Source organism: Eleutherodactylus coqui, chromosome 7 (genome assembly GCF_035609145.1).
Source record: "Eleutherodactylus coqui strain aEleCoq1 chromosome 7, aEleCoq1.hap1, whole genome shotgun sequence".
NCBI classification, from domain to species: Eukaryota; Metazoa; Chordata; class Amphibia; order Anura; family Eleutherodactylidae; genus Eleutherodactylus; species Eleutherodactylus coqui.
The window spans coordinates 63,794,956-63,808,025 of record NC_089843.1 but is presented as its reverse complement, the minus strand read 5'-3'; the positions used below and the strand labels follow the sequence as shown (position 1 = coordinate 63,808,025).

The 13,070-nt window shown below is 44.7% G+C and overlaps 1 protein-coding gene across 2 annotated transcripts in view; it reads left to right on the top strand.

Annotated features, from left to right (window-relative positions):
• The window catches only part of SLC30A9 (solute carrier family 30 member 9), a 123,845-nt gene that overhangs the window by 81,227 nt on the left and 29,548 nt on the right, over positions 1–13,070 (top strand). Inside the window, exons 11-14 of one of the 2 annotated variants that reach the window (XM_066573139.1) lie at positions 4,868–5,003; positions 5,087–5,126; positions 6,698–6,769; positions 11,453–11,560. In XM_066573139.1, the coding sequence (XP_066429236.1) occupies positions 4,868–5,003; positions 5,087–5,126; positions 6,698–6,769; positions 11,453–11,560 (356 nt within the window). The remainder of the gene's footprint in view (positions 1–4,867; positions 5,004–5,086; positions 5,127–6,697; positions 6,770–11,452; positions 11,561–13,070) is intronic. The other variant, XM_066573140.1, reaches the window with a different exon arrangement.

Here is a 13,070-nt window from a genome sequence, read left to right as displayed (position 1 = left end):
TTTCTTCAGGAGACCCATTACAAGAGGGGTAAGTGCTTGGCCCTACCGGGCAGACAGTTCTCATTGGGCTTCCACAGTTCACACATAACCTCAGCCTCCAAGGGGGTCTCTATCTTCTTCCATAGCTCTGTACCCTTCACTTGTGAAGCACAGCACACTGACGAGGAGGGTAGGGTGATTCTTTTGAGGGGACACATTCAAAACTTTAAGATTACCCTGGCCAATTTTTACGCCCCGAATTCGGGTCAGGTTCCATGGCTGGTTGGGCAGTTGGAAACCCTTAAAGAATTCGCAGTGGGCCCCATCATCTTAGGGGGTGACCTGAATTTGACGATGAATCCTTTAGTGGACTCATCAACTGGACGCTCACAGATCTCACAAATTAAACTGAAGAAGCTACATCGAGCCCTTTCTGAGTTGGGCTTAGTGGATGCCTGGCGCCAGTGTTCCCCCTCTGTAAGGGACTATACTTATTTCTCTCAGGTCCACGCTTCTTTTCAGAGGCTCGATTATGTGCTAATAGCCTCTGAACTCCTGCCTTTTTTGGTGGATTCAGTGATTGATACCACCACTATTTCTGACCACGCCCCGCTACATGTGAACCTTACAAGGCTCTCAAACACTCCGAAGGAGTGGAGGTGGCGATTAAATCCTGCCCTTTTAGACTCTGAAGACGACAGGAAAACGCTCTCCAATCAACTGGAGGAATTTTTCAGACTTAACTCTGGTAGAAACCAGTCGGCGGCCCTAGTATGGGAAACGCATAAAGCGTTTATCAGAGGCCATTTAATAGCTTTAGGCTCCAGAAAAAAGAAGCTACAACAAAGGGAAATAGACAACTTGCTGGGGCAAATCGCGAAGTTAGAGTACTCCACTAAACTTAAGCAATGCAAAGAAAACCTGAATAAGCTGACGGCGCTCAGGAAGGAACTAAATTTATGTCTGAGATCTAGATTTAACAAAAGATGTCTTCATCTAAAACATATAGTGTACGTCCAAGGCAACAGAGGAAGTAAATATATGTCATCACAGATAAAGAAAGCCCGCGCAAAAAATCAGATAGATATAATAAAGGCCCGTTCGGGAACTAAAGTCACTTCTTCCAATGACATTGCGGTCGAATTCCAACACTTCTACTCCCAGCTTTACAACTTGCGACCTCCAAGAAATCTGGAAGAGACCCTTAAATCTAACACCCAGATCGCAAACTACTTACAAAAACTTAAACTCCCCGGACTGGAGAGGGAATCGGCCAACTCACTACTTGCCCCAGTAACAGAAAAGGAAGTAAACGAAATCCTTGATTCATCCCCTCCAGGTAAAAGCCCCGGCCCAGATGGTCTCCCCCTCGTATATTATAAATCTTTACGTCCCATTCTTGTTCCGAGACTAACAGAATTGTTCAATAATCTCATGAATGGCGGATCTTTACCAAGGCAAGCCCAGGAAGCCCACATCACGCTAATCCATAAAGAGGGCAAAGACCCGGAGATGTGTGGCAGCTATAGGCCCATTTCTTTGATAAACTTGGACGTCAAGTTGTGGGCTAAACTACTCGCTAGGAGAATGGAGAACCATATCCCGCTCTTGGTAAACAGAGAACAGGCTGGCTTCGTGAGGGGCAGGGAGGGAAGGGACAATAGCACACGCATTCTCCATGCAATTCAGTATGCTAACGCAAAGAAAATCCCCCTCGCTCTGGTCAGTACTGATGCCGAAAAGGCTTTCGACAGTCGATTGGGGACATATGAGATCTGTCTTACTACATCTCAACTTCCCTCCCCCCTTTGTAGAGGCCATCTTTACTCTGTACGCCGAACCTCATGCTAGGCTAAAAATTAACAACACCCTTTCCCCGCCTTTTGAAATAAGTAATGGCACGCGCCAGGGATGCCCGTTGTCCCCCTCCCTGTTTATATTGGCCTTGGAACCCCTCCTGCAGGAAGTGAGACTGGACCAGGAGATTCGGGGACTAAGAGTAGGAAACTGTGAATTATCGGCCACGGCGTTCGCAGATGATGTTATTTTTACAATTACAAATCCGGAGAGTGGGATACCGAGATTGATCACTCGCCTAGAGCAATTCGGAGCACTCTCGAACTTCAAAATTAATTTCAACAAATCAACTATCTTGGGCGTCGCGTTTCCAAAGGCTAGGTTCGAAAGGCTGAAGGCGGGCTCCCCGTTCTCCTGGTCCAGCTCATCAATAACTTTTCTGGGAGTAAAACTAACTGGGAGGATAGAGGATCTCTACCCTGCAAATTTTCCCCCGCTGCTAGCCAAAATAAAGTCCTTGCTCCAGAACTATGACGTACCGTACATCTCCTGGTTTGGGAGGAAAAACCTCATAAAGACCTATATACGCCCCATCGTCCTTTACCAGATTAGGTCCCTTCCGGTTCACTTGCCCGTCAGCTTCTTCGACACCCTTAGATCCCTGTTCATAAAGTTTATCTGGAGACAGAGGAACCCCCGGTTGGCGTATAGTCTACTGATCAGAGGAAGAGCTGAGGGGGGAATAGGTATGCCAAATGTTTATGATTACTACATAGCTTCCCATATCAGTAACTGGCAGAGACTCGCCCTGACTGGAGAGGACCCTCTCTTATATCAGTTGGTAGCAGAATTGTACGGGACCTCTGCATTGGCGGATCTGTGGTTCACTAGGAAGAATACTTATAGGAGCAAAGGGTTTAACCCTTTACTGAGAGGACCTTGCGAGGCGTGGGACCTGAGGAGGGAGACACTGGCGCCCACACCCTCTCCCATTACTCCTATAGGCTCTATCCCAGCTCTCTTGGGACTACCGCCGGACCCCTGTACGAAGAGACTCTGGATGACACTTAGCAATAGATCTATTAGTGAGCTCCAGGCTGTGAGACACTTGGGACTGGGAGAGATAGTGGGGTTCCTGCTGCCCGACCAGCCACTGTCATTCCTCCAACGGGCTCAGATTGAGGGAGTGATTAAGAAATTTAACCAGACATTCACATCATCTAGACCTCTTACTGCTTTTGAGAAGGCAGTGAAGGTCAGTAGAACAGGCAGCAAGAAAATTGCGTTCATTCGCAAATCCTGCTCCTCTTCCTTACAAATTGCAAAGCCAGCTTTTCTATACTCCTGGGAAAAAGAGCTTCATATTACATTGTCACCCCACGAAACACACATAATCTTGAAATTTGCCTACGGGCTTTCCCCCTGTATCACCTCGCAGGAGGCCCATTATAAGCTTCTTGCCAGGTGGTATAGGACACCCCAGTGGCTCGCTGACCGCAAACTTTCCCCTGACAACAAATGCTGGAGATGTGGGGGCGACACGGGCACCTACCTACACATTTGGTGGAGCTGTCCGGTACTGGATGCTTTTTGGCAAGGGATCATTGTGTCGTTACAAAAGATCTCGCCAGACTTTAAACTCACACCTGAGGTTCTGTTTCTGTGGAGGCCCACGAGGAGCTTTAATCCTCGCAAGCACAAATTGCTGGCCCACGCAATTGACGCGGCCAAAGCACTTATCCCTCTTTTCTGGTTACAAAAGTCTCCCCCCCTCCTGAGTCAGTGGAGGGACAGAATGGACCTGTCTTACAACCTGGAGGAGCTCTCTGGCTGGGCCTCTGGTTCCCATGAAAAATTTGTAGAAGTCTGGGGTCTGTGGAGGGGGATACGTGATCAGATAGGTCACAGAGCGCCCTAAGAGGTTGGTTGATGCGGCAGCGCCGTTGATGAGCTCACTTGGACCCCCCCCCTGTCCTGCCCTTCCCCCCCCCCCCTCCCCACCCCTCCCCGCCCACGAACCGATGTATGTATCCCCCCGTCTTCTTTTACTAGTAGGATGTCTCCACACCAAGCTAGATAGACTGTTGTCGTGGTTCGCACTTCTACCTGTGTGGCGTCGTCCTTGCCGGGATCACATGTGATGTAATTAAGGTCTCAGGCAATTTGTTTTTGTATGTTTGGATGTGTTAAAAATAAATAAAAAAATTTGATTTAAAAAAAAAAAGAAATTGACATGTGGTGCGGGAATTAAATTCGCAGCTTGTTAATTTTTTCGACATTTACACTGCGGAACCCACTGTTTATCAATGAGGGGGTGAATTCCTGAAAATCCACACCATATGGTGCAGATGGGGGTTTGATGCAGAATATCTGTTGCAGACCTTCCACAACCAATCCACCCCATGTAGACGTGCCATTACAGTCAAATTCAACATGTCCTACAAAGGAACAGGCTTTTGTGGAAAAGGGGGTGTACCTAATGCACCAAACTCTGCCAGAATTTTAGCGCAACTTTTGGTATAAACTATGCCAACTAATGATAGACAAAGTTAGGCTAGACTGTCTAAAGTTAGGCCAGGTTTATCATTCAGCAGAGTGAAGTGTGATAAATCTGATGCAGGTCAACTATTGGACAGTATTAGTAAATGTGCCCCATTGCATTTGCACCATTGGCAACGAGGAGTGGCTACAGCGGTCACCTGACTTTCAGAATTTCAGTGACCTAATCTGTCACCACAAACAGCGGGACCGCAGCGGGTACACAGAGTATTGTGAACAAGTCCTGTGCATGCAATATGGTCTTTCCGTTAGATGGTGCCGGTGTTTGTGCATTAGCAATCCACTTTAATACTCGTGTTCTTCTCAGAGCGCTCTTGTTTTATGTCTCTATAGCTCATAGGCCAATTTTTTGATTTTTGCATTGTATGTAATAGAATATCCTAGTGGATCAAAATCCTCTTCTAGAAGTCTGTACTCGCTGTGCAGTATGGATACTACAGGGTTATAGTAACCTGAGCTGGCGGCGCTTTATATTAGGACTGTACTGCTAAATACATACAACCACCCACTAACACTGACTGTTATCACACAGGTACGGCTTTACCAATATGCGCTATATTGCTTCACTGATCAGTGGCGTTGGCATTTTTATGATGGGTTCTGGGCTGTCCTGGTACCATGGCATCATGGGGTTACTTCATCCGCACCCTATAGAGTCCCTGCTTTGGGTAAGCGTTGCGTCTCTCCTTACTGTATGCTGACAAACTGCCTCTCCTCGGAGAAAGTAAAAGAATTGTGTTACTCCTTGCAGGCGTATTGTATTCTGGCAGGATCATTAGTTTCTGAAGGAGGTAAGAAATCTCGTCTACATATCATGGTCTTCTTTCTTTAGCTAGAATGTGTTTTTTTTTTTCCAGTATAGACTGCCACTAGGGGAAAATAATAAGTATCCTTATCAGTTCTGCTGTAGGATTCTTGTCGAAACTGATTTTTATGGATCCTTAGAAATGTCATTCTTGGGTGATGTACTGCAAGGGGCTTTCTTTGTGCTATTACATGTGCTGTGTTAGGCCGGGTTCACCTTTTTGTTTTTGGACTCTGATTACTGTATACCACAGGAAAAGCTCCTGAAGTATACATTAAACAGAGGCCATCATGGATGGTATGTTCACATGTCAAAATCCAAAGCTTTGGTGTGGATTTTGGTGCAGATTTGCTGCAGACTGCACTCTTTCTATTAAAAGGGTGATATCACCTGTGGCACCGCGTCAAAATCGACACCATTTCTGCTACCTGTGAACATGTCCTTGACCCTTTCCAATCCGATTTTAGATTCAGGGTTTCCTAAAAGGCTTTCTCTTTTTGCTGTTATAAATGATGCCATCTGCTGCCTAAAGCAAGTATGTCTGCACCAAAGAGGCTCCAACAGCGGAGTGGCTGGCAATAGACGGTAAGAATACCCTGTTGGTGCAGAAAACGTGCAGATCTTTGCAATAAACTTCAGTAGGAGAGGTCAAAATCCACACCAGAATGCAGTAGCTGCGGATTAGGGGAGCAGATTTCCGCAGTAGGTTTTTTTTTTTCCCAAGCAAAATATGTTGAAAATATGCTGAACAGCAAAATACACAACAAAACCACAACAGTAACTGTGGATTTACACACGGATGCGCTAGAGATTATCTGTATGGAAAGTCCACCGCAAGTCCGCCCCGTGCGAACCTACCTATAGACTAATGTGAAATCCGTTTAACAGATACTGTACCTTGTGAGGTTTATCAATGATAGAACCATTATAGTGTATGGGTGACAGACGCCACTACTTTGTATAATGGATCAGTCCCCTTTGATTATAATGGTATCCATCTAATGTCTCCATCGTGAAAAGCTTGAGACTTCTTTGTTAGACGGATGACTACAGTAGCATGCGTCACCCATAGGCTAATATGGTATCCGTTTATAGATAGGATTTTTAAAAATAACTCAACAGGATGAAATGATGTATTGTACTACGTTATACCATCCAGAGAAATGGGGTTCCTGATGGATACTGGCCAGATGAAGGCTGATAAATGGACCCCTATCAACACATTTGGCGTGTACGTTGGGAGCTTTCCCGAAATGCACACTAAAGGAAAAAAAGGATGAGCCCAGCCTACACAGTCAAGCAGAGACCTATAACAGGCAGAGCTTTACGATAGGATGTATCCAAGAGTGAACCTGTAAGCAATGAACAGGTCCCATTTATGTATGAGCGTCCCTGAATGATTCAATGGGATGTAATGGAAATAATGAGATTGACAAAGCTCCGTCAATCATCTGATTAGTGTCGCTGTGTGTCTCTGATGTCACCTGGAATCTAAGTGGAAATGCGATCACTTTAGATGTCCTCCGGATACAATAATATCTTCTTTGTTTTATTTAGCGACACTCTTGGTTGCTGTTAATGAAATCAGGAAAAGCGCAAGATTAAAGGGAATTACCTTTTATCAGTACGGTATGTTCACCGCTATACTACCTCACTCATGTGTTGCATCGCTGAAGCAGCAGAATTGGAGAAGACGTACTAAACTCGGGGAACCGGGAAACTTGTGAACACTTGCAGATAAATATTTTAGTGTGAAGTTTCGGACTGTCACATCTGATAGCGCATTGAGCTTCTGGTTGTCACCCGTCACAGATTGACTGAGAGACGGGTGGTGCCCACCTTGGAGAAGAGGTATTACAGTGGATAGAAGAAGTCTACACGGAGTTTTTGTCAAGTTAAAAATCCAACAAGGATGAATCATTTCAGATTTATTTCCACCATCAATGTGACCCGTTATTATCTGTACAATTCCACTGAAGGACAAACTGAAATCTGTGGAAAAATGTAACCACATTATTTATTTTAGTTTTTTTTTTTTTTTTCAAAGTGTTGACACGCTCTTGTATTTGGGGTGTGGTTGTGTTCAGAATTAGCCAATCACATTTACACTCCTCTTATATAGTAGTCAGCACTCCGCTGCCGTTATTTACAGGGATTCTGATCTCTCCCATATAAAGTTCAGCTCTTCTTGGAGGATTTTTCTAGCATTTTCTTAGTTGGTCCGTCAAGATCTTACAGAACATCAAAGGAATCTGATTGTTGGGAAGGTATCAGTGAGGAGAAGGGGGCCAAAACAAGCCCAAGACCTTACATGATCCATGGAACACAGTGAAGATAGTCATCAAGAAGTGGAATAAAATTGGCACAGCAGTGACATTACCAAGAACTGGATGTCCCTCAAAAATTAGTGAAAAGAGCAGAAGAAAATTGGTCCGGGAGGCTGCCAAGTGGCCTACAACAACACTAAAGGAGTTGTAGGAGTTTCTGGCAAGTACTGGTTGTGTAGTGTATGTGACAACCATCTCTCGTATTCTTCACATGTTTGGGCTGTAGGGTTGGCGGGCAAGACGGAACCTTTTTTTTTTTTTTTTTAACAAAGAACAACATCCAGGCCTGGCTATGTTTTGCCAAAACCTACATCAAGTCTGCCAAAAGTAGAAAGTGTTATGTCTGAGACCAAGTTGAACTTTTTTGCCCATAATTCCAAAAGGTATGTTTGGTGTAAAGCCAACACTGCATATTACCAGAAGACCCCCATACTGCAGTGAAGATGGTGGGGGCAGCATTATGTGTGGGGCTGTTCTGCTGCTGGAACTGGGGCTTGGGAAGGTGAAAGGAATTATGAACAGTTCCAAATATCAGTCCATTTTGGCACAAAACCTTCAGGCTTCTGCTAAAAAGCGGAATATGAAAAGAATTTTCACTGTCCAGCATGACAACGACACAAAGCATGCCTCCAAATCGGAAAAAGAATGGCTTTGCCAGAAGATCAAAGTTTTGGAATGCCCCCGCAAGAGCCAAGAGCCAAATCCCATTCAAGATCTGTTGCTTGACCTGGAGAGGGCACTACACACGAGATGCCCTCGTAGTCTGACAGATTTGGAGTGCTATTACAAGGAAGAGTGGACAAAAAGACTGAATGCTGCCATAAAGTTAAAGGGTACATCAACAAAAGATTAGTTTTAGGGGGTGCAAATTTATGCAACAACTTTTTATTTTTCCACTCTAAATGATTTCATCTGCTTCTTCAATGGATTTGTTCTGATAATGGCGGGTCACACTGAGGGGGGAAAGAAATCTGAAATGATTCATCTTTGACAAAAACATGGCATTTTAACAGAGGTGTGAGGACTTTTTATACCCACTGTATATCCTCTACGTTGGCGTACATCTGGGGCTGGACTTGGGATATGTTTGCAATATTGTGAAAGTCTTAATGATTATAACTCGGGCCTTTTATAATAAGTGAAGGAGCTGCAAGTTGGGGATTACTGCTGTAAACTCTATTTAAGCTGCTTTCACACGGGCTACAAAATTGCGCGATCGTGTTGCGATGCGACAGCACTACAAAACATGTATGTGAAGCCCATGGTTTCCAATGGGTTCCCTCACACTAGCGATGTTTTGTCTGATGCTATGTTGCTAGAAAAAAAAATTGCGCCATGCTCTAAACAGCTGCGATTTGCGATGTTTTGTAGCCCATGTTTCCCTATGGAGCCTCCTTGTTCATCACATAGCACGTACCTGCGATTTTCATGCAATACATATTTTAACATTACAAGCCCCTATTAATTCCCTCGTGAGAAAATCCCTGGTAGCAACGACGCGATGTGAGATTTTTCACAAGAATGCATCACTGACGCTACAAAAGCGCATGTACAAAGCTGTGATATCGCAGCGATTGTGTAGCGCCGTTACAGATGTAGCAAAGTTTAAGTGTGAGAACTCCTTGCAGCACATTATCTCCTCTTCACACAACAAAAGGCAACTAAACTTGGCACAGAACGTTTTCTTAACACGTTAAGGGTGGCTTCACACGAGCGTGTTTTGTGCGTACATAGGTGCGCACCCATGTACGTGCAAAAACACACGTGTATGAAGGTCCCTACATTGCCTTCAATGGAGCCACGGCTGCTGCCGGCGGCTCCATTGAAGGCAATGGGCTGCCGGCACCCCTGAATCCCTTTTCAGGGAAGGGCTTTACATATAAGCCCTTCCCTGGAAAAACAAGAATTTAAGTGGAAAAAAAAAAACCTGTCCGCTGATGACGTGTCCCTGCGAGGATAAGGAACACATCTGTCGCATGCAGCAGATGTCTTTTCTTAATCCCCGTGAGGAAAAAGAATTCTCTGCTGCACCTGCCACATGTGACAAATGCAGCAAAGGAATTCTTCATCCCTGCGGGGAATAAAGAATTCCCTACCACAGCTGTTAGCTGCGGTAGGGGATCCAGCTGCCGGCACCCTGTAATTTGTTTTTCAGGGAAGGGCTTTAAATATAAGCCCTTCCCTGAAAAACAAGGTAAAGTGGTTATAAAAAAAAAAAAAATCATACACTCCTTTCTTCAGCTGCCGCGGCTCAGCCGTGTCCTTTCAGAGCTGTCCTCGACTCTTCAAAGCAGTTTTTTCAGCAGGTGGGAATGTGAAGTCTCCGCCTGCTGAAAGAGTGGCTTCTGATTGGCTGAGGCGCTCAGCCAATCACAGGCAGCTCTCACCTCTCATTCATTCAGCGAGAGCTGCCTGTGATTGGCTGAGGTGCTCAGCTAAGCAGAAGCAGCTGTCTGTGATTGGTGTATTTTACTATGTTATACCATCCAGAGAAATGGGATTCCATTTCCAAAAACTGGCCCTTATTTCCTATGGGTATGCAAAAAAAAAAAAAAAAGTCCATCACATGCGAATATCATGCGATTTGCATGAGTATGATACGTTGTTTTTTTTTTTCTATTATAAATATTGGAACAACACGTGATGTTTTTTTTTACGTGTGGAAATCACATGTACAGCGATCTGTTTTTTCGCAGTCACATAAAAAAAATATCTCAAGTTTTATGATTTTCTCGGACTGATATCGCACTCACCCATGTAAACAGTCTAATAAGTGTCGGGTTTAACCTTTTGCTGCATTTGTATCCACACATACTTCAATAGCACTTTTACCTTGGTAACACGTTTGGTCCAAGTGGTACTTTTTTCATATTTTGGGTAGTTACTTAAAGGAGCAGTTGACAAAAAGTGCATAGTAGGGCACTTATGGTACTATTTATGCTTTAACCATAGTCTGGTACCCCGTTGTTCCGTGTGACGGCCTCTGTGATAAGCCAAATACTACAGCAGACTGAAAGTCGCTTGTCCTATTCATTTCTATGATATTTACATTGCAATTCTCATAGGCATGAATAGAAAATAAACCAACTTCTGGTCCCCATAACAGATGCTGTAGGATTTAAGTAGTCGCAGCAGGGGCCGCATATAACAACCGGGAACTGAACCGGAGCAGACGTTTCATGAATAAAGCAGCCAGTGCGTACATTAAAGGGGTTGTTCCCTATCCACAGGATGGGGTATAACTTGGTGAGAACCCCACTGATCAGCACCACTGATTCTGAAAACGGGTGTCCCGTGTCCCCCACTGCCCATCACTGTGAGGTCCTCCAAAGTGACGTCAGAACGAATGGAGCACTGGCTGAGCATGTGCAGTTTGCACTCCATTCCTTTCGATGGGGATGATGGGCAAACCACAAGTGCTTGGGTATTTCTATCTCCACAGTCCCACTGAAAGTGCACAACCAATGCTCCATTCAGTCTACCCCTCACTGCAGAGGGTGTAGGGACCCGTCAGTGAGGAGAATGAGGGACATGGGACCCCTGTTCTTGAGATTGATGGGGGTCTCGTTGATGAAACCTCCACTGATCAGCAAGTTATTCCCTATTCTTTGGATAGGGGATAACTTGCAATCCTGGCACGACCCCCTTAACTGCCCTACTATGCACTTTGTCTGCTACATTTAGGTGCCAGTAGTGATAGAACAGCCCTGGGAGAGGCTTATGGCATACCCGTTCTACCTAATTTTGCAGGAAACCTTAAGGGTGGTTTCACATAGGCGAAAAAAATCACGCGATGCGAGAGTGAGTAAAAGAGCAGATTTATGAAGTCAATGATTTTCAATGGTTTCTTTCCCGTTAGCGATGTTTTCAGACAGGCCATGTTGTGAGAACAAAAAATCACAGCATGTCCTATCGATCTATCTAGTGTGGAACTAGCCTAAGAGTCGTCTTCATGTTTTGGTAAACTGTGGCATTGTTCTTCCAGTGGTCCAGTCCAAGGATCCGAGTACTAATGTGGTCCTGATGGAGGACGCCGCTGCAGTTTTGGGAGTGATAATGGCTGCCTCTTGTATGGGTCTTACGTCCCTCACAGGTAAGAAGGTACACAGTTATGCCTATTACTGCTCCAAATTGCTGTCTGAACTGTCTAAATTGTGTTAGTGTGCATGTCTGATCCAAAGTGTAAGTATAGATATCAGTGTACACATACAGTAATTTACCTTGTAGTTTAATTTCGCCAACATTTTAGAAGTATAGTAAAACAGGAGTGTTCCTCGAGACAAAGTGCAAATGAGGGAGATGGAATAATACCTCCACAGTGCCACCTATTGGAAGGCAGCATTCCTTCAAGCCAAAGTTCCTTGAAGGAATGCTGCCTTCCAATAGGTGGCACTGTGAAGGATTTATTCCATCTCCCTCATTTGCATATTACCCAGAAGAGCATGAATGGCCTTTTGAGTCTCCTCACTGTCTAGGTGCTCTCCCTAAAGAAGAAAAGAGCGTTTCTGACCTTCAAGACAGAGTTTGACCTCTGTAAGCAGATTTCTAGGTTCACTGTGCACCTGGCTGCTTGGTATAGGCTATGCACTGGGGCTATATGGCTTTGGTGTGCTGCTCATTGCCTTGCCTTCTCTATACACCATCACAGTTCAGGCCATTTTACGCGGGGTAAAAAAATCCGCCAGTAGAGTTAATGCAAACTCTTGTTCCAGATTATTGCAGGTTATGAACAGAGCAGCAATCAGCCAACAAACGGATACTTGTTTGTCAGCCAATCGCATCTTGTATGCAGCTGCCACAATCATCATGGTTGGCAGCAGATCTCCTCACGTAAACAGGGAATGTGCTGCTAACAATGATGAGTGAATGGGGGACAAACCGCCTGCAGTACCAGTCTTGACCACTACACAATGTACAGAACTGTGCAACTGAGTCCTATTGAAGTGGCATGGCCTGCAGTACCAACCTGGTCCACTGCGTAATGCACAGAGCTGTCTTCTTTCTACAGCAAAATAGCTAAAAGTGGGACAGCCCCTTCTAATGATCGTTTGTCCCCCATACAGATTACATCAGCCTGTGTGAAGGCCGTTTAAACAGGCGTCAATTTCTGCTCATCATTGGTCTGAAATTGGCTTGTGCAAAAGGATCTGTACTAAACAGACATTTTATAGCACCTTGTGAGTTTACAAATCCTTTCCAATCAGCTAAATATGGATTCATTAAATGGAATGAGCGCCTGACCAAAAGATCAGACTTAATGATAGGAAAAAGAAAGAGGGCAGAGCGACTTGGAGGCAGGGGGCCTCTAACATTTAAGGCCAGAGTTGCACATCCAGTTTTTGTGATAATTAATGCAGTTTTTCAGATAAAATCAGGACTAATTACTTTATATATCCACACCCGTGTTTTGCTCAAAAAAGCATATCAGAAAATGGTTAAGCCCCAAATAAAATTGGGGGAAGGGAGTCCTGAAAGTGTCATCTATTTCTTATTGTAAATACTAAATGGGTATTCTTAAATCTGCTTCTCATACCCCAGATGGGAAACCACTGCCATGGCTGGAGCCTACGGAAAGAGCGGAGCAATTAGTGCAGTGCTGTTTC